This window comes from Trichogramma pretiosum, unplaced genomic scaffold (assembly GCF_000599845.2).
Source record: "Trichogramma pretiosum strain Unisexual culture from Peru unplaced genomic scaffold, Tpre_2.0 scaffold10, whole genome shotgun sequence".
NCBI classification, from domain to species: domain Eukaryota; kingdom Metazoa; phylum Arthropoda; class Insecta; order Hymenoptera; family Trichogrammatidae; genus Trichogramma; species Trichogramma pretiosum.
Window position 1 is genome coordinate 282678 of NW_019641652.1, and position 25023 is coordinate 307700.

At 43.4% G+C, this 25023-nt stretch overlaps 1 protein-coding gene across 8 annotated transcripts in view; it reads right to left on the reverse strand.

Annotated features, from left to right (window-relative positions):
• Positions 1-59: 59 nt before the first annotated feature.
• The window catches only part of LOC106648578 (FH1/FH2 domain-containing protein 3), a 54011-nt gene continuing 29047 nt past the window's right edge, over positions 60-25023 (reverse strand). Inside the window, exons 5-19 of one of the 8 annotated variants that reach the window (XR_002763516.1) lie at positions 17879-18392; positions 17416-17801; positions 16722-16853; positions 15642-16645; positions 15435-15551; positions 11028-11186; positions 10762-10944; positions 9899-10018; positions 9664-9798; positions 9417-9559; positions 9081-9348; positions 8768-8891; positions 5207-5365; positions 3994-4133; positions 1950-1971 (exon numbers count right to left, since the gene is read on the reverse strand). Coding sequence is in view for 4 of the 8 variants with exons in the window: in XM_023459930.1 (XP_023315698.1) it covers positions 1898-1971; positions 5198-5365; positions 8768-8891; positions 9081-9348; positions 9417-9559; positions 9664-9798; positions 9899-10018; positions 10762-10944; positions 11028-11189; positions 15435-15551; positions 15642-16645; positions 16722-16853; positions 17416-17801; positions 17879-18392 (3530 nt within the window). In the remaining 4 variants the exon portion in view is untranslated. Of the gene's footprint in view, positions 1972-3993; positions 4134-5197; positions 5366-8767; positions 8892-9080; positions 9349-9416; positions 9560-9663; positions 9799-9898; positions 10019-10761; positions 10945-11027; positions 11190-15434; positions 15552-15641; positions 16646-16721; positions 16854-17415; positions 17802-17878; positions 18393-25023 lie in introns of all 8 variants that reach the window. The other 7 variants (XR_002763514.1, XR_002763515.1, XR_002763513.1 and 4 more) reach the window with 7 other exon arrangements.

Consider the following 25023-nt stretch of genomic DNA (forward strand, 5'->3'; position numbering starts at 1 on the left):
CCATTTTCCAACCTTTATAGAAAGAATAATTATTGGGGTTAAAATAAATTACACAAAAATTCTAAGGCAATATTTTCAGTTCTTTATTGTAGTCGATTGCTTTTTTTTCGTATTGTTGAATAACACTTTTTCTAAATTTTAAATTCCTGTTAATTTTTAAACTTATATTATTAACTTGCTGAATTTTTTTTTATTTAAAACAGCAGCAGCGTTGATTCGTATCTGCATGAACAAAGCAAATAATATTCAACGTACAGTCGCGTGGCGTAATTTCGCACCGAGAAGTAAAATCGATCGATTTTCACCTCGATTCAATTTTGCTTTGTGCATATACGCACGTGTCGTTGACATACAATTCAATCGATGATATATTTATTATTTTCAATTTATTTTTTATTTTTTCATTTACTACGCTGTAATTTGAAACGCTTTTTATGAGTCATGTTTATCGGCATACATTTTCATGGTTTTTACCCAAATTTGTTCGATGTAGGCACTGTGCTTAAAATTTAATTTCGAAAAATTTCATAAAATATATGAACTACGGTTACTTTTTCTAATTTCAAGGCCATTTCTGTTAAACTTCAATGTTTAAAAGGCATTCACTTTTTTGTTCGGTACAACATTCTGAGAAAATCGACCTTCTCGTCAAGCTTTCGAGCATACAATATCTCTCAGCAAGGCTAATGTAAGACTAGGTGTTACAATAATTTACCTACTTTACATCAATAAATCGATTGCTAATTAACTTTTTGTTTTAATACCAACATTAATTATCTTAAAATAGTTCGTTGCCGTTTTTTTCGATTCGAATAAAAGAAAAATATAACACACATTTGTTTGTTTACGATAGTTATAAAATAACTTAAATTCAAGCTATCGATAGAAATAATGAAATCATCTCGGAGGATATCATGATAGATTCGTGCAACACTATTTGGTTTTCATAAATAGTAACTATATAATGCAAACGCTGACGCGTATTCATTTTGTTTTTTTTTCAATTCACCTTTGCTCTACGCTTTGCTCGAATTTTAATTTGTAATTTTTTTTTCTTTTAACTAGTGACTATATTTTCATTTTATGTTCTTTCGCAGCGAATTTCAATGAGTAAATATAATAATAATCATAGTTACTGAAAAACTGCGGTTCAGCACCGTTTAAAAACTAGATTACATCATCAATTAGCTATACATTTGTCAAACTCTCTGTCTCGCTCTCTTTCTCCTTTATTTTCACGATTGCTCGCAACGCAACACTGTCCCTTTTTTATTTTCGAACCACGAAAAAAACAACTATGTCTGCTTCGTATTTTTAATAACAATATGAATACCCATAGTCTCTTTTTCTTTTGTTTTACAGATCACGTGGAAAATGTAACGACGCAACATAAGAGTATTGGAGGAGACAAAGAGAGCATAATATCATACGCATTTTCGCAAAATAATTATATAATGTTGAACCGTGTTTCAAGCTATTTTCAAGCGGTAATTTCGCACGCATGGCTGCGAAACGATAATAATAAAATAATAAAACATGACAATAATTCAATAATAGACAATTAAATATTATAGGTGAAAAACTCAAGATGGAACAACAAAATATGAGACACACACCACGCGGTAGTTTTTTTTCTTCCTTCCACAAAGTAACAACAATGTAACACATTAAAACTTAATAATCGATTTACAAGGAAAAAAATAAAATTTCGATTGAGTGGTTATTCAATTATCAACATCGTGAATTGTAAAATAAACCTGCGTGTAAGTTACATTCAGTAAGTCCTCGATCGTAAAATCTATATATTCATATATCTCTCATTTTCATTGTTTTTCGTCCACATGGTTCTCCGATAACATTTTTCTTTTAATCTTCTTTTTTTATTTGTTTATCACAGTCAGTAGCCCTTGATGTAGGCAGCGATGTGTTTCTTCTCCTCTTCCGAGAGACCGTTCTTTAGTGTTCGACGCACTGTGAGGGCAGAAAAATCAAACAAAAAAGAAGTTAAATAAAAATCGTGTGTGTAAAGCTTCGAGAGAAAAATAAGAACAATAAAACAAAACAAAACAAAACAAAACAAAACAAATGAAAATTCATGCAAGCGTAAAAAAAGAATGCATCGGATATTTTTCACGCATCTCAAACTCAATTCGATACAGGAGAACTCATCGTGTGCGCCAGACAGACTGCTATATTCACGCACAGAGGAGACGCGGCGCGGCATTAGTCAGGGGAGAGGGGAGAAGAGAGAGGCAGCAGGAAATGCGCGCGTGATGCGTGTCGCGCTATTTCTCTCTTTCTTTACTCTCCTTTTTTTTGGAGGATAGAGAGAGAGAGAGACTGGCGCGAGAAAAAAAGAATTGAAAATCCATTTTCCTTTCGCAGGTACAACTCTCTGGGATGCATTATCTACTGCCAGTCACTGCGCACGATGGGGGATATAATACTGCACTCAAGGCTCGATGTCTTCTTTATTTCTCTCTCTCTCTCTCTACTTCATATATATATCCGCGTGATCGCATGAGAGACAGAGAGAAGACATCGCTCTGTACTCCGTACCCACTCTTTTTCCATTAGGCGCTCTTCCGTCTCTCCCTAGAATTTTGAAATTCCATCGGATTTGCCAAACGCGCAAGGGATACCTTACGCGCAGGATTTCCCGAAGATGTTATTGCATTGCGTTCGTGGATCCGCGCGTGCTCGTTTAATTTTTTTTCCTCCTCTTTCTACGACGACGTACGTACGTACGTACGTACGTTCTTTGATTCTGGCATGCGATCGCTTGTTTTCTACGGATTTTTTTACTAGACGCATTTGACTACGTTTTGAGCACCCGTATGTATGTACACTTATTGATTCGAAATTTATTTTTTGATACTGCTGCATTATCATAAGTAGACTTCGAGAACTCGCGTTATTTTCAAAGAGTTTTATTTTGAAGTCTGGGATGGAGCAAAAAAAAAGTATCGATAAGCAATAAGCTTCAAAGGGAAAAAGTAAAGTAAAAAGTTCGTGATGAAATTTTATGGACCGAGTTGCAAGAACAAAATTGAAAATCATTTAAGTGAAAAACTATGATTAATAATAAAAAAGCAGCGTTCAACAATACGATCTTGAAATTCGATTGAAAAATCGATCGGACGGATATATTATTTGATTCGTTTTTGACCATTTGATAATTCGATGTCTATTAAGAGTTAAACCGCACAAAGCGGCCAATCGCGTTTCGCTTCATAAGTCATTCGAGTCGGTGTACCCGCGTGTGTTAGTGTGTGTGTGTTCAATGCAAGCCGACCATATTACATACGAACACACACATGTACACAACCCTTCGATCATGCACTTCAATTATTTCGCGCTAATTTGCGAGTATTTGCAGACACTATATGTACAGCTCGTGCAGGGGGGGGGGCAGAACACAGCAGCAGCAGTAGCACAACCTGCCTATGTTCCATGGGTGATTAATGCAGATTACGGCAAAATCGTCGCGAAACGCGATTTAACTCGACCGCTAAAGTGTACACGCGTGCGCTTATATTTATGCTCGCTCGCGTTAGCTCGACGCTCGGCCTTTTATATGCAGTTTACATTGAATTCTTAATTGAACTGAAATCGCTCGTTTCCTCTGGCAGTAGTGGGTATTTGTGCACCGTTTATACCCGTTCGGATTATTTATGGAGCTGTGTGTGTGTGTGTGTGGTGCGGTGCGGGGTGGAGCCCACCCGATTCCTTTTTTCTTGGTTAATTTTCGCTTCGGTTAATAAATCAGAGGAAAAATATCAGCTTTTATTTATGTTATTATCACGCGCAAACACGAGACAAGAAGAAGGCCAGTAGTGGCCACATTTTTTTGTAAAGAGCACAGCAGTAGTAGTAATTTTCAGGGGAAAAAAGTAACATGTTATGTACAGAGCAGCAAAAAAAAAATAAAAGAAAGAAAAGGAAAGGAAGGTAAAAGCACTGCACAGGCAAACCCTTAAAACAAAAGCCAACCTTAAATCAGCAGGTCAAGATTCTCCGATTTTTCTTTTTTTAGATTTTTTTTTTATTTTCGGTTCTTTCCCCTCTTTCTTTTCAGGAACGATAAACCTCCGGCGCTGCGATGTTCTCTCTCGTACGCGATCTTTTCACATCTTTTTTTTCAGTTTTTAAAGAAACATAGAAAAACATAGAAAATAATGATAGTATCTATGGGTATAAAAAAAGTAGAACCATCACCATATAATACAGTGATTACAGTATTTTAATTACAGTAGTAGGATTTGCTACACCAAGCACCAATGTTAATTAACTAATTTTAATCCGTAATTACACTTTTGGCCCAGAATAATTACGTACACATATGAGAGTACGGTTAATCGAAATGGTTAAATCGCGACTTATAATGATAACAGATAGATGTGTTTCCTCGACCGTATATATACGAATCGGAGGTGTACATGGGCATAATGAATGGAAATATTTAATCTCTGTCGTGGTATCAGGGATATCGATGAGTTATTGAGATGAGAGGGCGATGTACACATTCGTGACGATTCGAGTTTCGACGAAACTTCGTTTACTGCATACAAGACAACATAACATAAAAATAAAAAATAAATGAAAGATATATAAATATCTAAGACAGCTTGAGATCTATACATTTCGGTGCAAATAAGGTGCAATAAATGACTGGAAAATCAGACAGGCTTGGATTTACCGCGCGTATACACACATACACGTAGGCACATATAACCCCGAGCACGATCTCTCCGAGAGAAAACGAAGAGTCGAAGCGCGGCGCATCGACAGATGTACCCTCCACAAGACCGTAGCCGCTATACTATACGGCGCGTTGTCTCCTTTAGTTTTATCCCTCTTGACTCGACTTTGTCTCCGGGCTTTTTATTTTTGCTTTTTTTACTCTTTCTCTCTAGCTTTTTCAGCGGGGCTCTCAAGCTCTTTCTTTTATCCGGCGTACCCGGCGAGATCGATAACTAATCAAACAAAAAAATTCATGGTTTTACGTTCGTTGTACCGGACGCATCCCGCGAATCACGCGCGTGAAAATTGATAATTGATTCCAGTAACTAAAATCTCGAATGAAGAATGAACCCACATACGTTAAAAAACAACGAAATTAACACGTAAACGTAATGATTACAATAATAATAGTAAAATAAGAAAGTAGGTGCAGGGTGCAGAAAATTCCACTTACAAGACTTACGATCGGCGTGTCGCGTGCGCTTCCTCTCGCGCGGCGTCGTCCTCGTCGTGGGCGTCTTCGTGGCCGTCTTCACCAGCGACTCCAGCAGCTCGTCGTCGCCGTCCGTAAGATTTCCGTTCTGTCGCTCGTCCCTGATCAGCGGCCCGAGCGATGTGCGACCTGAGAAAGAAAAAAAAAGGAGATGGAAAAAGTAGTAACGTGGAAAATTTTTTCCCTTCGAATAAGCTAATTTACGACGTATACACGCGCGCGGTGGTGAAAAAAAAAGTTTTTTTTTCACACCTCTCGAAAATGAACTCGCTCCGTCGGTCTGGGATGACCTTTCGCGTGGTACTAGAAAAAAAAGTTTTTTCGTTGCGGTGTACGAAAGTTTGCCGATGCGCTCGCTCGGAGAGCTGCTCTCTTCGTAAATGGCCCGATTCAACGCGCGGGCAAATACGTTTTCTACCGCGGTTGATTTTTTTCTTCCTTTTATATAAATCAAAATCTTGCTTGAAAAAAGTATAAAAATCAGATCGTCGAGTCTAACTTTATCAATTAAAAAAAAGGTAATTTGCATCGAATCATGTACCGAAACGCGTGTTTATCAGGACGTCGACGAAAGCTCCAAGCTCGAGCGTCGGCAGCAAAAGCCGAAAGATCCTATAAATATTTCCCTTAAGCAGCTGCCTGTAAACGAAAACAAGCGTAAAAAGGCAGCCGCGCGGCGCATCAACTCTCGAGCGAGCAACACATTGAAAAGTTGTAAGCGCGTAAGGGCAACGAGTAGAGAGGCTACGTACAACACGAGTGCGTGTATAAAAACTACGATTTTATGAACGCGGCAACATCTCGAGCAGCTCTTTACACACATACACAGGTGTGCTTTGTGGGGTGAAAAAAAGGAAAAAAAATTAGGATCGGTTGAAGCAAAAACGAAAGAGCAGCGGAAACGTAAAAGTAGCAGGCGCGCACAAATGTAACATATATAAATATCCGAGACTGTGTGTGTGTGTGTTGTACGAGCTGCAAAAAGGGCTCAAGGCGCTGTTAACGTAGCACGCGCATTGCGTTTTATATTATATATAAACCTACGTACTCCACTGCTATATGCCCACTCCCAACGAGGCGGGGTAGTAGTTGCGAACGAAATACTCGGCGCGTCAAGCAGCGGCTCTGGACTTTATGTTATGCATACAGTACATATATAGACCCGAGCGATATAGGAGGAGGAGGAGGAGGAGAGGCACATTTTATGCAGCGTAAATCGCGTCGTGAATATATTCGCTAAAATACAAGCGGCGCGTTTATTATTATATACATCGTGTGCTGCCTGCAGTGCGCGAGACTAGCGAAAATTGGTAAGCTTTTGAGCTTTTGTGCTGTATCGCGTACGCTCTGCTGCGAACAGTAGGAAGAGCTGCTGCTGCTGCTGTTGTCGGTGAAATAACAGAAAGAAAATGCCTCGGCTGCTGCAAGGAATGTTTATACTCGCGTGGCCGACGAAGAGATATATAAGGTAAAAAGGCAAGAAGTAGGCCCTTCTCTAAAACGCCCTTTTTCGAGTGTTTTTTACACACTCGCTCGCTCTCGGTACTATTTGTCCGTCTTCTACCTTCACGGACTCGAGGCCACTTTTTATACCCCCGTACGTTCCCCGTTTGGCCAAGTTCACTTTCCATTCCCTCCCCCCACGTACATATATACCTGACCTCTGCAACTCTCTCTCTCTCTCTCTCTCTCTTTCTCTGACCCCTTGCAACTTTATCTTGGATATTTATTGCCACCGTATGTTAGATTTAGAAAAAAAAGGGTAATTTAATGTTATTTATCGTTGCTTCTGCTGCCTCTAGCCGCTCTCTCGAATTCGAACTTTATTTATCTGGGCGCGCGATTAAATGCACTCGATAAAAAATATTTTTGCCAACGGCAAACGAACGAACGAGCGATTTAATAATAAATAATAATTATAAAAGTGCGCCGCGCAGTGCAACGCTTTGATTAATGAAATAAAGTCTCGGGGAGCTTCTCTGCGCTCGCGACTTTTAAGTAGATAAGGCGCGAGTTCAGTCAGACGTTCCGGGGAGAGAGAGAGAAATATTAAATCATATCACAAACGCAGAGAGAGAGAGAGCTCTTGTGTATATCTCTGCGCATCATTTGAATATATGTATATACTATATTCCCGTTCGTATCTCTCGTCTTCTCTGCAGCAGCAACATTTAGTCGATCTCTTGGCTCGTTCTACTTTCTAAGGCTGAATGCTCCCAAGGCAGTAAGTATCCTCCGCCGCGTACCACACGCACACACAACACTTCTCTCTCTCTCTTTCTCATACAGCTATTGCCTCAGTAGCAGTAGCGTAGTTACGGCAAGGGGGTAAGACATCTAAAGAGCACCACGCGACAAGGCAAACTTACGACCAGACACACAGAGAGAGAAGACGAGACTTTCTCCGGGGGAGCAGCAACACGCGCAGAGGCAAAGCTAAAGAGCCCGAGATAGGCGAGCTATGCTGCACAAACACTAACGCACACACGCGCAAGGACGTGCACTCGACTTTACGACAAGTTAAAGAGGCCCCTTTTAGTCGCCCGCGCGTCAAGGAATTTTTAAAGCAAATTATTTCAACTTAACCCAGCCCACCGATCCGACGAGTTCGCTTATCATTTGATCTTTTCATGGGAATAATCCAATTGGTTTTTCATTACCGATATACGACACGTTCAAACTTAAACATACAAACTGTATGTAATGGACATTTTCAGTTACCGTATTATAAATTGTAGCTATCCGAAAGCTTCATAATCGTTAATATAATGTTTAAGTTTTTCACCTTTTGAAAATTGTTAGATTGATAAAGTTTTTGATTATACAAAGATTCCATATCCCGATGGCGAAATTCTCGAGGATATTATTCTCTCCCCCGGGCTTTAATACGGCGGCAAAAGTTCAATTTGAAAACTACTTAAGGTTTTCGACCAAGTTGAAATATCATTACGGAGTAATGGACCGAAAGAAAAGGGGTTGAGAGAGGAAAATTATCCAAGTAGAACATTTTCGCAACCTAGTTCTTTTTTTTTTACTTTTCATCGCATGAAACAGGTATTATAGTCGAATTGCCGCCGTACTGCAGCAGCAGTACGACCTCCGGCTTATCCCGTCAGCTGCATATACATCGTATATATACGGCAGTGCTGTGTATATAAACAGTCGTTTGAGACGACGCGCCTTTTTCGGGAAGTCGAGTTTAAAACACTCGCCAAGTTATCTCTCTCTCTCTCGCCCAAAAATATATCCTGTATTTTAATATAGCACTTGATAAGAAAGTTTACACGGAAGGCAAGACGCGCGCACGCCGTGTGCATCGCTGCAAAGGTAAATCAGTTTGCGCGCGGCACTCCTCGGCGAGACTTTTTTTTTTGGAATAAGATTCGCGCATCGAAAATTTAGAAGCGCAATCTCAGCCGAGAGGTTCTCGCGAAGCGTATAATTTTTTTTCTCTTCCTCGCACACTACTGTGACAGAGGAACTTTGTGCAGAGAGTAGAAAAAAAAGTATATGTATAGTAGCGTTGCTCACCATCCTTGCGGGCTCTACGCCACGGTAGCGTGCCATGGATGCTCTCGACGTCGGAGATATCGTTTCCCAGTAATTGCCTGAGTTCCGCGTCTGCTCGATCTTCCTTCGTCCTAAATTTGCCAACCTGAAACACAAGCGGGAGAGCAAGGACGAGTTAGCAAAAAGAAGAAAAAAAGGAGGTTGCAAGTCGTGCAGTAGAGCGATTGAAAAAGTGAGACGCGAGCAAGATGAACTCGCGTGCTCGTACGTAGTGAATTTAAATTGTTTAATTTTACGCTTGTTTGATCCGCGAAAAGTATATCAAAATGTCTACCTCCGTTATCATTTTGCCTCGAGTTTTGTTTCTCTCCCGATGATTCGCCTTCTTCTCGAGCTGCTGGAGGACGCGCTCGCGCGTCGTCCTGTACTCGAGGGCGAACTCCGAGATCAGCCGACAGAACTCGTTGGGCTTAGTGTCCGCGACCCGGTGCAGCGGCACGCCGAACCAGTTGACGGACTTGTGGAAACGATTGATGATGCGACGATGCACGATGCCCAGGACGATGATGCGCTGCGCGCAGTCGGTCAAGAAGTCCGACATCCTGGTGGAGGGTGAACATTAATCATTGATTCGTGAATAGTTTCTTGCGTCACAGAAGATAGTACTCACTTGTTCTTGATCATGGTAGATCCATCGTGTTTGGCGATTAGTTTTAAATGGTCCCAGGACGCTTTGCATTCGCTCTCGAGTTTGACGATGTTCGATGCCAGCTCGTCGAAGTCGATTTTCGATGCTCTGGTCACAGCTCCAATCTTGAGAGAGAGAGATAGAGAAAAAAAACATTTGCTCGTTTTAGACGAAAAAACTTTTACGGGCCATTAAACATATTGCTTTTATTTACGAAAAAAAAAAATACCTCCGAATACAAATCCGTGGAATCGGGAAATTTCTCCATCACCATATGGCAGAGATGGTGCAGCAGCGAGTGCTTGTGCACGGTGTCTTTGACCTCCGGCACCTTGGCCAAGTACTCCAATTGAAATCCTTTGACCTATACGGAACAAAAAAAAAAAGAAATGGTCAACGAAACGGATACGATTAATTTAACGCGCGTCTTTAAATCGTGGGTATATATGGTTAAGACAAGTTACCTCGTTTCCGTTGAGAAATATTCCGATCGAGAGAAGCGTGCTGAGAATACCGCGCAGGGTATTATTCTTCTTCAGGGTCTCCATGCCCTGCTTCAAATCCATTAGGGGGTCTGCGATTTCCTGTTAATACGAGAGAAAGAGAGTGAAAAAAATCCTCATCAATATGAGTTACGTAGCGTTCGTAAATCTGTTCGTTATATTTTTTTCTAAATTATCCGTGAAAGTTCTTTACTCGATTTATTTTTTGACGATTGAAAAGTTTTTTGATTCGTAGTTTTTCGAGTGACCATCGGGTACACAAGTTCTCGTTGAAGTAGAAGATATAATAAATAAAGTTTCAAGAATAGATACAAAAAATTCGCGACAATTCCATCTTGCCCATTGACAAAGTTACACCGTATATAATATCGATCGGTGCGGACGCAACTACTGTACTCGGGCTTGAAATAGAATTTGGCAATTATTGCGGCGAACCCGGCTTGTAACAAGCCCCGTCTACGAGTCGTCCGTCCGTCTGTCTGTCTTGCGAAACTCCGGTAAACTGTGTGTCTAAAGTGTCCCTCGAGTGATAAGCTCCTGCAGACGTGCCTCTCTCTGCGGCAAGAGCTGGTGTTGCCTGCGTGCAGGGGCCCGGTTTTCCAAACGACGACGAGAGCTGCTAGTTAGTAATCTCTCCCGCGTTGGCACGGACGACAACGACGACGTCTGAAGGGAATCGATTCGTCGAGCGATTATACGCGCGCGCGTCGAAGTCAAGGCGCGCACGTGCGCAAAACGACGAGTGTGCCTGGTAGCGCGTTGACGCTAACGAAATTTACGCGTGGCGCGAATCGAGTTAGATCGTCGTATTAACACCCCCGTACCTTTTCGGAATTTTCAAAATCGAGCTTGAACGCCCAGAGCTTCAGTCTCGCCGGCAATTCGGAGATGGACGCGAGCGTCAGTAAAAATTGCTCGGCCGAGCCCAGAGGCAGATCCGGATGGGCGGCCTGCTCCTCCTGTATCTTCGACCTCTCCTCCTCGGTTGGTAACATTGTCAACAGTTTCTGGAGTGGAAAAAAAACAAAACAGAAGCACGTGAGAATAACCATTGAAGCTTTGAGCAAAATATACGAAAAGTAGACGTTACCTCGATTCCCTCTCTGTTCACGATGGTCGCGTCCATCTTTAAGATCGCCGTCTTGATGGATCTCGGCGGTGGAAGCTTGGTCATGCCGATGTTGATGGCGTTGGAGCGCTTGGGATCCAGCACGATTATCTCCTTGTTCTTATTCAGCTCTTGCTGCTTCTGCTCGTCGTCGAATCGGAACGCCACAGGAGAGGAGGAAAATCAATCGTAATTAGTCGAATATGATCGAATTTTTAAATAAATAAAAAGTAAGAAGTAAAAGCTTATAACGGTATGATACGGAATAATTTGTCAAATTTTCATGATAATCGTGAAGAATTTTAATTAGAAAATCAATTTATATACTCTTGAAAATTGTACACAAATGACAAAGTTATATATGATAATGTATGTACAACATTGGTAAGCTTTTGAACGAAATGAATGATCGCGCACAAATGAGGTTGATGGCGTATTAACGTCACTTGTATAAAAGGTAGTCGTTGTTCCGTACAAAACACACAGTAGTACTACTGCAAATTCGTATGATACATAATGCGTGATTTATAATGGCATGAATATTCAAGTCTCTTTGGGCCATGCACATGAGCTACATCGCATAATATGTATTACGCATTTCATTTTTCACCCCCGCCCCCCTCGTTCACTTTTTTCTTTCGTGTTATAATATTATATTACGGGTAAATTCCGCAAAAGCTCGTGACATCGCGTTAATTCGATTAAAAAATGAGCCATCATTCAATTGTCAAAAGCATTTTTCGTTATTTCAAGTCTAGTTATGAGGCGTATAACAAATCGATGCGTATTTACAAATAATAATACAAAGACGAGTTACTATAAAGCGAGTGCGTTTCAAATCTATAAATATTTACATGATAAAAATCAAGTGATAGTACAACAAGATGTGCCGTTGACTTGATAATTAATTTAATGTAGTTACAAAAAAAATCTATCGTCAAAGTTGCATCAAAAAAACAAAAAAAAAATTAAAAGGCAGAGTTAATTAATTTTATTAATTTTTTAGTGACTCACCTCCTATACGTATTGGCATTGCGTGTGCGTAATATTTTTACATCATCCAACGAATAATAGTAGAAGATTCGCATGCCGTTCATGCCCCGGGGATATAGAAGATTACGAGAAGTAGGTGGTAGTAAGTAGTAAGTTTTTTTTTGGTGCGTTGGTAAGTAGTTGAGAAGGGAAGTAGACGCGCGCAACCATAGACAACAACGATCATCAATGTGTTTTTTTGTTTTTTTAATTGTGGATGGTAGGTAGGTGAATTTTGCGCACAACAAATGCAGAAAAGATGCGACAATTATAAAAAAAGAAAGAAAACAAAACAAAAGATTAGTTTCGTTATTATAATTAATATATTCTTATATGCAGGTTTTATTTTATGATTTTTTTTTCTTATTCATTCATAAATTCTTCGATTCTTTTTTTTTGTCTCAATTTTATGATAACGATAAAAACATATAAAGATACATTCATATTATGAACAACCATCACCACCGATATGCCCCACACACGTGTCGTGTACGTATATAATATGTAAACCACCCCCCACCGCAACCAGCCCCCAAGTGTGTCGTAGGCCAAAATACACAACAAAACACAGACGCAACACACATAGACTACAAATGTACATATATGTATAATACAATGCATTTTATATAAATAAAGCGTCGAATTAATCAATCATCGGTGACCGGCTATGTATAATTCGCGCTCTCCGTCTCTGGATATATTTATGCGAGCGGCCGACGTTTTACATATACACAACGGTTAATTATTATCATCCTGTTCTCGCGCTCCGCGTGTACAGTATATGCGCAATGTCACAACCTCTGTGTCTATATCCCTCGCGCATCCGAGCGATAACGATTAATCAGACTCGTTTGGTCGAATGCACTGTGCGACGGAAAAAAAATACTCGCTCGCTCGCGCGCACGTGCGTGTGTCTGTGTGTGTGTGTATAATTGTCACTGTCATGCGCGCCCCGAAGGTCGACGGGAGTAACAAGTATTTTAACGGCCCTATCTCTCGCTGTTGGACACAATACACGTACGTATATGCACGGGGCATCAAGCGCGCGAGGGGTATTGAATATTTAAGCGTATTGCACGAGCCGATCGATTTGTATTATTCGCGACTGGCAGTTACATATAGGAGGAGGTGTACTAGAATTCAAATTCCTCATTTTCATTTTTTAAATTAAACTTTTGCCAGAACATAGAGATACAGCGCGATGAATTACACACAAAAGCGCCAAGATTAATCGAGCAGACGAGACCCGAGCGTTTTCTTTACAAACAAAGTGCAGCAGCTTGGAGAAATAAAAAAGCTTCGCGTAGCGCAACTAGTTTCTCTCTCTCTCGAGCGCGCAGCACCGCCCGAAGGTCATCTTTATGCTCCGGGAGCAGGTTGATTCTTTTTTTTCTTCTTCTCTCGCTTGAGTTTTTCGAGCGCAAAAAGCGAGAGGCGAAATAATTGAAACGAGCTCGCTCTGTAACGCGGTATCGAGTAAACACATTTTTGCAATTTCTCTCTCTCTCTCTGTTTGTCTAATTTTTACAAAAATCGTTCATTTCCGTACACGTATGTATCGTTCAAAGACCCACACAAGGCCGCGCGTTATAATATACGCTACATCGAGGGTTTGGGAAAATGAAAAACGGAGAGGTTTCTTCTCACGTAAAGTATAACGTATTTATATTTGCGATAGTAATTACGCGCTTTAATTCGACGCGTGCGTACGTGTGTATGCGCTTATATTTTCGCACGCGTTTATTTTTGTATGAAATGAAACGAGATGACGTTGGCGCGTTTCATTTGGTGTGCACTACAGGTAAGGGGGAGGTGAGGACGGACTTTTGTGACTGAGATATCAAGTTACACAAAGAAACAACGATGAAAAACTGATGAGCCCCGAGGTAAGAGAGAGAGCGAGAGCAAATATTGAAAATTTTTAATGTAAAAGTAAGAGTCGTTGTAACTATAATTTTCACGCAGCAAAGAGGGGAAAAAATGCTCGACCGTATTAAAACGACTTTATAAATTAGCAACGCAGCGCCTACGCGAACTCGAATTATTTTCTCGAGATATTTCCAATGAAATCTGAGATAGTTTTATGCATTTTATATACATCCGTATGCTCGGGTCGCTGCATCGGAAAAGGGAAAAGTCTACGTGCAGCATATACACGATACGTCGTGTTGTTGCTGTATACACACGCATAGAACATAGAATCCCGGGTAAAAAATAAAAGTCGTCGTCCGGGGGGCGATATTGCGCGCCGCATACGATGTGTGTTACAGATATATATCCCCGAGCTTTCAACGGTCGTACTATCCTATACAGCCGAGAGACGATATCGATATTGTGCGCTGCGCTGCGAAGGGCGTATAGGTATAACGTATATATACAGAGAGATAGAAAAACTCGGTCGACTCGGTATTGTACTCTCCTCTCTTTTCTCTCTCTCTCTCGCCGATTGCCTCGTAAACGACTGCACACACACGCACCGCCGTCGAGTATTATTACTCCGAGGATATAGCGCATAAACTCGATGAATTTTCTCTCCTCTTCTTCGGCGTGTTGCACGGTGTTTATTTACTGAAAATTACTCGCCTACACACAGGCACGCAGCCGATACAAGAGAGGGCAGTGCGCGAAATAATCTAAAATTGAATTTTTCGATATCTTTTAAATGAGTGTCGGACCGGTGTGAGCTGTATACACGTGCTGTTGCTGTTGCTGTTGTATCGTTACGCACCGCAGCTGTGATGGTAATAAAAACGACTCGCGAGAGACTGCAGTCAATAATTGAGATCCTCCGTCGTTTTTGCGTATATATAGTATAGAGGCATTTCAGGGATTTAACGATCTTGCCACGGCTTCGTGCGCGACCCCCTCGCGAGTAATTCGATATTACCTTTTGTTTCGGCTGAAGATACAAAAATGTTACGTACGTGTACTACGGAAAATTGCTCGAATCGTTCGAACAAGCATCGCGATGCATTTTTCTTTTTAAAGCTGCGAGCGAGCGTTGAGTTACACTCACGCTTCCTTTTTGTATATTAATTAAAACAATGTTAATGTATTTGATGTTAAGTGTGTCAAGCATAAGTCTGATGGTTACTCACATATAAATGCTATAGCTTTATAACAATACTTTTGTCAATAGTGTCGTATCACCCACTATCGTTAAATTGTAATTTTATTCATTCATACTATGTTAAAAATTGATACAATTATGAGTTTGTCATTTACTTGATCATTTTTCTTCTCTTAAATTAAGTTTAATCTTCGTTCAATTATACCAATATTAAAAAAAAAAACTCCTTATCTAAATCGTATATAGATATTTCACATTGAAGAAGACAAAAGAACGATGTGCCTTACCTTAGTTATGAGATCCTTGGCTCTGCTCTCGAACAGATGCTCGAGCTTTTGCGTGTCGACCGACGTCCTGGTCAGCTCGTTCCAGATCATATTTTCTCCGTGCGGAACCTGGACAGTCAGTGGGAACGATTTTCCACGAGTTACAATTACGTTACGGTCTCGTGCTGATGGTTCGAATAAAGAAGTAAAAATAAAAAAAATACTCACTTCCATCCAGAACAATTTCACAGTTTTTTTGTTCTTCCTGACTGTCTGCTGCTGCTGTTGCTGCTGCTGCTGTGGACTCTTTGGTGTGTTGTCGCTGCTCGTGTTATTATAGTTGTGATTGTAGCTACTACTGATGTTGTTGTTGTAGCCACCACCCCCTCCGTTCATCAACTGCGACCTCGTCTGTCTGAGTTGGCTGGCGTTGAACATCATCGGCGGTGTGGGTGGCGGGCCACTGGGCATCGGCGGCGGAGCTCGGCACGGCGGAGGAGGCGGCACGGCTCGTCCACCTGCACCACCACCAGCACCGGGCTGCATGGGGGGTGGCGGGGGCGGCGGCACCCCGTTGCTCGTCTGCACCGGCCCGAGCAGGCCGATGTCGTCCTCGGCGCTGAGATCCGTGAAGTCGCAGCCGCACGAGATCAGCTCGCCCTTGAAGCTGTTCACCAGCTCCTCCCAGTGCAGCTCGTTCTCGGACTTTTTGACCTCGGGTAGTTTCGTCGTCGCGGCAGCTGTGGCGTTGGCTACTTCATTGACAGCCGATTGGGTCGGCGACTTGAGCACGTCCGCCTTGGACTTGGACTTGGCCAGGCCCTCCTTCGCCTTGGAGATCAGGCCGCTCACGTCGCCTATCCTGGAGATCTTCTCCTCGGCCGCGCCGTTCTGCGACTGTATGAGGCTGCTCTGCTGCTGGGCCGCCGCCAATTTCTGCGTGAGATCTTTGACGGTGTTCTCGCGCTTCAACTGGAGCATGACGCGACGATCCGACTCGTCCTCCTCGTCCGTGTGATTGCCCTCGTCGCACTCGACGCCCTCGTCGGGGCTCTTGCCGTACCACTGCTGCTTCTGCTTCTCCTCGCTGTCGAGCTTGTTGGCGGCGTTCATCAGCGGCGTCATCAGGTCGGGCTTGTTGTGTCCCGTCAGCACGACCTGTCGCCCGGACAATTTGTTCGACGACTCGATCGTCGTGCCGTTCGTGTAGCGCACGCCACCGTTGAACGTACCTTAATTTATAGAAAAAAATGCGTTAAATCAAATATAAAATAAATGAGACTTATCGCATGCATGTGCTATACTGACTCTCATCGTCGGCGTGTCCGTTGGTCGATGCCCTCATGTTGGCGGTTGCCTCCTGCTGCTCCCTGATGAAGCTCCTCTGTCTCTCGGCTCGTTCGCGTCGACGCCTCAAGGCCGGCGTCACTCCCACGTCCACTGCGGCCACAGACAGACACAGAGAGAAAAGTATAAATCGTGCGCTATATTATCGTACGCGCATACGATGCTTTACGCAGCTCTCACTCACTCTCTTACTCTATACGTATTAAAATATATTTTATATATATATCTGTAATAGACGACGACGTCTATCTCTCTCCCTGGCGCGTATATAACTCGCGGTGCAGTCCTTTTTTTTTGCTTTTTCACTTGTGCGCGAGTCACGTTTGATTTACTACAAATGAATAGGGCAAGTCTTTGTCTCTTTCTCTCTCTCTCACTCGTTCCTTGCGAAGAAGAAGATCCTTTCGTTTTCGCGAAACGACTTTGAAATTGCAACGCGCGCGCATATTTACGTTTTTCGGTTTTATCGTTTTCTCGCGTAGACGACGAGGACGACTAATCATCGCGCGTCCTTGAGATCGTCAAAACGTCGAGCTATATATCTCTCTTCTTTGCGTGCGTACTTTAATATATAGTGGGCGTTTGCGCGAGCTAATTTATGCGTCATTTTTCGCCCAGACGATAATTGCAAGTAGTAGTAGGTATATATACTCACGAGCATTTTTGTCCTTGTACGTGCCACCGCCGTTGATGGTGGAAACGTCGCCGATGCCTTGGCTGCTCTGCGAGCTGCTCGACTCGCCGTCGTCGTCTTCGTTGTTCGCTTGGTGATGATGCTGATGCTGATGGTGGTTGTGTAGGTGGTGGTGGTGGCCGTTTCTGTTGTTGTTGTCGACGACGACGGAGACAGGCAGCTGGCCATTATTGCCGCCAACGCCGCCACCGTTGCTGGCCTGCAGCTGTCTCGGACTCGAGCCGGCGGCCGAGCAGCCGTTGTTCAGCAGCAGCATCGCCGAGAGCGGCGACGTGCCCGTGGAGTGTCTGCGCGACTTGCGACGCTCGTGCGAGTCCGCCAGGGATTTGCGGTTGCGTAGCGTTTTCCTGTGTCGGACAAAGAGCGAGTGAGATATATCGTACGCAGCGCAGCATTAATTATTATATCAAAAATGCCAACTTACCTGATGTTGTCGTCGAGCTGTCTGATGGGCGAGTCTCGATCGTTGCCGTCCTCGTGGTACAGCACCGCCTCGTAGATCTGAAACTGCCTCAGCAGATCCAGATCCGTACCCTGCTTGCCCATGTAGCGCTGTATTATCGCCTCGATGCCCTGCTCCTCCAGACAGTCCACCTGATCGTAATACGTGTCCTGATCGGGTATCCCATTGAGGCACTTGTTGATGAGAGTCATGGCGTAGATCAGCAGCTCCGTGTCGGCGGCGTCGTAGTCCGTCAGCAGCTTCATCACGTTGGTCCAGGGTATCATGCCTCGGGACTGGTCCACCGAGCGTATGGCCCGCACGAGGAGCAGCGAGTTGGTTTCGACGTACTCGACGAAGACCAGCAGGAGCTTGAGGGCCGTCTTGACGACGAGACGGAAGCGCGACGCGATGAGGGTGTAGAGCCACTGGACCGTCTGGGCGTGCTCCATCACGCCATTCATGCCGTCGACGTACAGCATCACCTGTCCCAGGGCTATAAGCAAACGACAACGATGTATTAAAGTACAATGCGTAAAGGAGATATCGCGTATAATGATCTGTAGGTGTGTACGAGAGAGAATACGAGAGGAGGAAAAAAGGCGCCCTTTAAACCAGGTATGTGTGTGTGTATTTGTGAGTAGGGGCTTAAATCGACTGGAAATTTCCGGTTAATCGCTTGGCTAGTCTCGGGGCTCGATCTTAATTCTCTCTATAGGCGAGTAACGCACGATTAAGTTCTCTTCCGTTTTTCTCTCTCTCTCTCTTCTCTCTTCTTTTGCCGATCGCCGATATATATATAACGTAACGCAGAGAGCCACTGGAGGCTGCGCCGATCGAACGAAAAAAAAGTCATACGCGATATCCCATAAGCTAGCTATAGCCAGCTCTAGCTGCTGCAGTCTGCGGTTGGGTGTGTTTGTGTGCATGCGCGTGTCTCAGCCAAGGAAACTAATTGCGAAGCCGATGAGTCGAAAGCAATCCAGCCGAGCTTTTTATCCCGCTGTAGTAGCTCCGCGCGCGGTGTACTACTACTCGGCAGCTGCTTTAATGAAAAAAAAAGCTGGGGTAGGAGGAAAAGGATGAGGCTATTTGAATTTTTGATTTCAATCCTATCCTATAACTCTTCTTCCTTGAAAGAGAATCTCGCGTGTTTGAAGAGTCGAGAGAGAGAGAATCCGCTCTCGTTGGTCTTTTTATTTTTCTTTCAAATACACAGACAGGCATGCAGCGGCAATGGAATATTCATACGGCTAATTGCTGAAAGTATGAATATTGATTTCCATCGAGTGAAAGAGAGAAAAAAACCTCGTAATGAACCGCGGAGCTGAGCGAGTGCGCCTGCACACCAAGCGACCCGGTCTTCTTTCGTGCTCAGCGGAACGGCGATCATTGGATATCAATTCTCTCTCTCTGTCTCACATCGATCGAGACGAGTCACGAATACTCACACGATACTCTATTGTTTTCCAAGTACTTGAGTTTTGATACTTTGTTTCGTAAGGCCTATATGCATAATAAAAAAAAAATGAAAATAAATAACATTGAAAAATACACGTGCATTTTTTTCATAACAGCAGTACAAAAAGTACCTATTGTTCGGACCCGACACCAATCGGGAAATTTCATTTTCGGGGCGACTAAATGTAACGAAATTAGTCTACCACTGGCTACTAGTTATAATGAAATTAAAACAGTTCTAATAACACGCTCAACATACAGTCGATACACAGTGGACAAAAAACTGACGCGTTCCGCAGCGCCACTCTCTAAATATCAATCGACACTTTTGACCGACGCTCTTTCTGAAATAGGATTTTGTATGCAAGACTAAGCCGAGGAAAAAGAGAATCCCAGTGCAGTGTGTAGTGCTCTTCGAACTCGCTCGTTCTGGTGGCGGCAATTAGAAAGTGCAAGTCCAGCGAGCCATCTGCTATTGTCATTATTCCCGAACTCCGCTTCATCTACACTTTCTACGAAATTGAGTATAGCTGATCGCGTTACTTGTATCTCTCATTGCACCACCCACTTTTTTTCTACTCTCTCTCGATCGTAGCGTATGCATAGTCAGTACTCGTTACGACGCCACAGCGTGAACAGCTGAAAAAAATTTCGTAGTGTTCGGCCAGTGATTTTTGTGAAAAAAGTGCGCAGAATGACGCAGTCGCAGCGAGAGTTGAAGAGCCTACGAGAAAAGTTCAATTTGGAGATCGGAGAAGACAGATGCGAGTTTCTTAATCAAATTTATCGTTTAATCACCCATTGGAGTGGCCCACTTCCTAAGCTCCGGGACATTTTTCGACCGGAACAAGTCGACAGTCTACTCTCAGAGTCTGTAAAAACCTTGATAATTAAAAATGAATATGAAGCAAGGCAATTCATCAACTTCGTAGCTAGCACCGGTTACAAAGACGAGCCCCGAGTCGACGAAGACGGCAACGAGCCTCCGTCGCGTCGCACCACACCGTTGCATCACGCGGCTAGACAAGATTGGGAACATTATTATCGTAACGCCGTTTTCATCGGCCTTTTCGAAGTCTACAACGAGCGTCGCGTGAATTACACCGACGAGGACGGTCTGTCGCACTTCCACGTGGCCTGCAAGTACAGCTGCAACAAAGTCGTGAAGGAATTCCTCGAGCTCGGCCGGGTCGATCCGAATCTCCTCGTGCCGGAGACGGGCGACTCGCCGCTGCACCTGCCGCTGCTCTGCGGCCGCAGGATAGTGGCCGGTACGCTGCTGAAGGGCGACGCTCGCGTCGAAGTGACCGAGTCGCTGCTGAGACGAGGCGCCGATCCCAACGCGGTCAACAAAATCGGAATGACTCCTCTGCACGCCATGTGCGACCGCGGCTACAAGGGGGACAATTACAGCCAGGTGCGGCTGTTCTTCGAGATTTGCGACGAGTTGGGTCGGGAGGTGCGGCTCGACGCCCGGGACGATCGCGGCAACACGGCGTTGCACTTGGCGCTGCGCTACAGCGCCAAGGAGACGGCCTTGCTGCTGCTGAGGAGGGGCGCGGATCCGACTCTGGTCAACGACGACGGAGAGACGTCTCTGCACAGAATCAGCCAAAGAGGTCGTAGGGATCAGGTGGACGAGGCGTTCTTCGACTTTTGCGACGAGAATAATCGAGAGCTGCAGATCGACGCTCGAGACAAGTTGGGAAGGACGCCGTTGTTCGAAGCTGCGCGCCGCTCGCAGCGCACGACGATTCCATTGCTGCTGCGGAGAGGCGCCAATCCAAATTTGGCCGACGCCAAGGGCTCGACTGTTCTGCACTTTTACGATTGGAAATACGAGGCGCCTCAGGTGGCGACGATGATCTTCGTGATCAGCAGAGAATCATATCAACCGGGGCCGATCAACGTACAGGACGAATCGGGCAACGCGCCGCTACATTTGGCTCTGAAACACTGCGACTCGACTTTGGCCGAATTGCTGATGAAACAAGGCGCCGATTTGAGTCTGATCAACGAGGAGGGCTCGACTCCGCTGCACGTCATGAGCCAGAAGTACGTCACTTGGACCCCGCTGTTGGTGGAGATGTTCTTCGAGACCGTCGACGAAATGAACACGCCGCTGCGGGTCGACGCTCGGGACAACGAGGGCCGGACGCCGCTGCAGTTGGCCGTGACGAATTTCATGCCGGATTTGGTCGACAAGCTCTTGGATCGCGGTGCCGATCTTTCGAGCTTCGTTTTTCCCGAGGAGAGTTCCTTCGCCGAGAATTGGCTCGATTTGAAGGCGCGAATCGAAACCGATTATAATTTTAAATGGAGACTCTGCGCTGGCGCTCTGGCCGTCGTCGAACATCTCGAGAACAGAGGATACGAATTGGACCGTAGCGACGCCCTGACGATCATGAAATTGTTCGCCAGGTACGAATTGCTCCAGGGACCGGCGGATCTCGGCGAACGTTGGGACAACGACGAGCAGTTTGTGGACAAAATAAAAGAGTTGAGGATTTTCCCGAGGATCGACAAATGGTTCTACGATATTCCGAGGTACCGGAGAGAATTGAACGAGACGTTGACGAGCCCGAGTCTGTCGCTCTACGACTTGACTGTTTGGCCACTCAGAGATACCGAAAAACTGCTCACGTACGCGGGCTTTCACGAGTACGCTTGCACGAACGCATTGAACTTTGAGATAGGATCCAATAATGAACGCATGAACGCCTGCGCTCGGTATCTGTGCGAAAAAATGTCGAGGAAATTTTTTCGGCCCTGGGCAGAAATTGCCTTCTCGAAACTCATTCACTATCGGCTGCCTTATCTCTGCTGTGATATGGTCATCGAGCACCTAAATAACACAGATTTATTGCATATTTGTTTGGCGGCTGAAGGCCTTAGCTCGGCATAGGCATAATCATATTTTTGTAAATTTTATTAATCTTCTATACCGTACAAATAAATACAATTAAAACAAACACAGTTTGGATTTTTCTCATTGATAAGCGTCCAATCATATAAAATATAAGATTTTAATTTGTATAGTCATTATAACGTATCTTATTGAGACCAATGTGAAGCAGACTTTGGAAAAATTATGTACAATTCAATGTACACGTTAAAATACGACATGTTTTAAGAAAATAAATATTATATCAACGCTAAAAGACATATTTAAGCTCTTGGAAGAGGAGCATTAAAATTTTTCAATACATAGAAAATTTTTTTATGAACGATGTCGGTCCATTGAAAGATGACTGAGCGATGTGTAAATAGAGAAATCTGTGTCTGAATGTAAACAGTAGTAACAGTAGTAACAGTAGTAACAAGCAATTGTAAGGTACTCTCCCGATTACCGAAAATTTTAATTGACATTTAAGTCCCGATGATGCTTTCGTAAATCACACTATACGTAATTATCCTACGTATCTTTTATTTGTTCAATTTTCATCTTAAATTGAATGATCGCTTGTTTAATTAATGAGACACGTATGAAAAGAGATCCAAGGTAGAACAAATTGATCAAGTGAAAGCGACACTGTCGTACCGTCGACGAAAAATACGTTTCGGAAATTTATCAGAAGATATTCACGAAAAATAAATCAAGTATGAATAAGCAGGAAGACACAATTAAAGATGTGCAAAATGATTGTGAACGCGAGGACGAACCCGAAGACATCGCACGTGACAAGCGCGAAGAGAAATCAAATTTTCTCTTGCCCAAAAAGAAAGCACACGATGGTGGAAAAAATCGAAATCGATCGGACACCAAACCCCAGTCTATGGGGTTCGCGAAGATTTCCCGTGCAATAAGGGCAAAAATAAATTTAACGGTCGAAGCAGTTTAAAAAGGCGTCAAAAAACAGTCCATGAAGATCGGGAAGATAACTTAGGTGACGAAATTGAACCCCGAGAAAAATATGTTCTGCTTTCGCAACAAAAGACCATGCACGAAAATCGCCAAGTTTACGCATGCGAAGATTGCGACGTGACATGCAAATGTCAGAGCGATTTGTTGAATCACCAGAAAGATGTCCACGAAGGTCAAAACGATTACGAACACAATCATTGCGAGAAAAAATCTGAAAAAAAATCGCTCGATCAACAAAAGACAGCTCATAATAGTGAAAAACCAACGATAAAATGCATTGAGTGCGGGAAAACGTATTCGAATAAGCATAATTTGCTTGTGCACGAAAATTCAGTCCATAAAGGAATCAAAAACTTCGCATGCGACAAGTGCGGACAGAAATTTGCAAGAAAAAGCGATATGTACAGGCACCGAGTCACAAAGCACCCGGATAAAGTACGCAAAAGGCTCAGTAAATATCTTATTTTTAGAGATAATTAAACTGATTTGTTACAGAGGAGGACCATGATAGATATATATTCTGGGAGATATATCATGGGTTCATCCACATATTAGTGCAATCCTCCCCTATATACTTCTTAGAATACATTTTTAATTTTTTGACTTGAGTAATACTATCAATTTTTACCAGTGAAATGTCAAAAAATTATCTGTCAAATGAAAATTTTGCACAAAAACCTTAATATAACAATGAAATAAACTGACATGAGAGTTGAAGTACATATTCAATTTGTTTAATTTATATTAACCCTCGCCTTCTTGAAAAGTTCCATTTATTAAATAATTCAATTATAATAAGGTGTACTGTGTACAGCTTGTGGGATTAAGGGGTCATTCCTATTGTCAATGGTAAAATATATCACTAGCTTAATAATTGTTTTTTTTTTTCAAGATCTACGAATTTGATTAATTCCCAACCCGCTGTCTATTATTTCTAGCATATTAAATTACAAACAAAATTTATGAGACTTAAGATCCTTTTTTGTTGGCTGTAGATGGAATTTGCAGAAATCTTCGTTTTAACTGTTGCCGAGGATCAAATTAATTAGAGATTATCAGGAGCTCGCGAGAGAAAAGCTCGCTCTACGACCTGATCCAGTTGTGCCAGCTGAGAAGGCGAAAAAAATACCCACGACGAACTACCACAATTTGGCGTGAAGTGGATATACACGCACGTGCTTGCGTCCATGAAAATTCATCAAGCGCCATTACGTGCAAAGGAGTAGCAGCAGCAGCAGCAGCAGCAGAGCACCACCAAACAAATTGACAGAGAGAGAGAGAGAGCAGCACGGCACACGGTGGATCGTCCGCGCGCAGACTACTGCATCACAAACGCTATAATGTATGCACTAGTTAAGGCTCGAGCTCGTGCGCGACAATCGACGTTCATTAGTTATTATGCGCGATGCACAAGCCTATACGCGCCTACGTGCATGGGCGCTTATATATGCACAGCTGTGAGTCCTGCGGGAGAGAGGGAGGCAGAGATAACGAAGAGGAGACGCGACGACAGCATTAAGCGCGTCTCCGTCTCTCCGAGTGTAAGATCATCGATAAGATTATAAGAAATTTCCGGCCTTTAACGAGGAGGTCCGTGTCCCGCGTCCACCGCTGCTATCGTATACCCACCCACCCACTCGCGCACACGTACACATGGTGTATGGGTATACAACGTATATATAGAGGCATGCGCGAGCGAGGCCTAAGAAATAAGCTATGCGAAATGAGGTGCTATCGTTGGATGAAATCTCGCCAGCGCTGCACTTGACGCTACGAGATATATTTATATATACATTGTGGG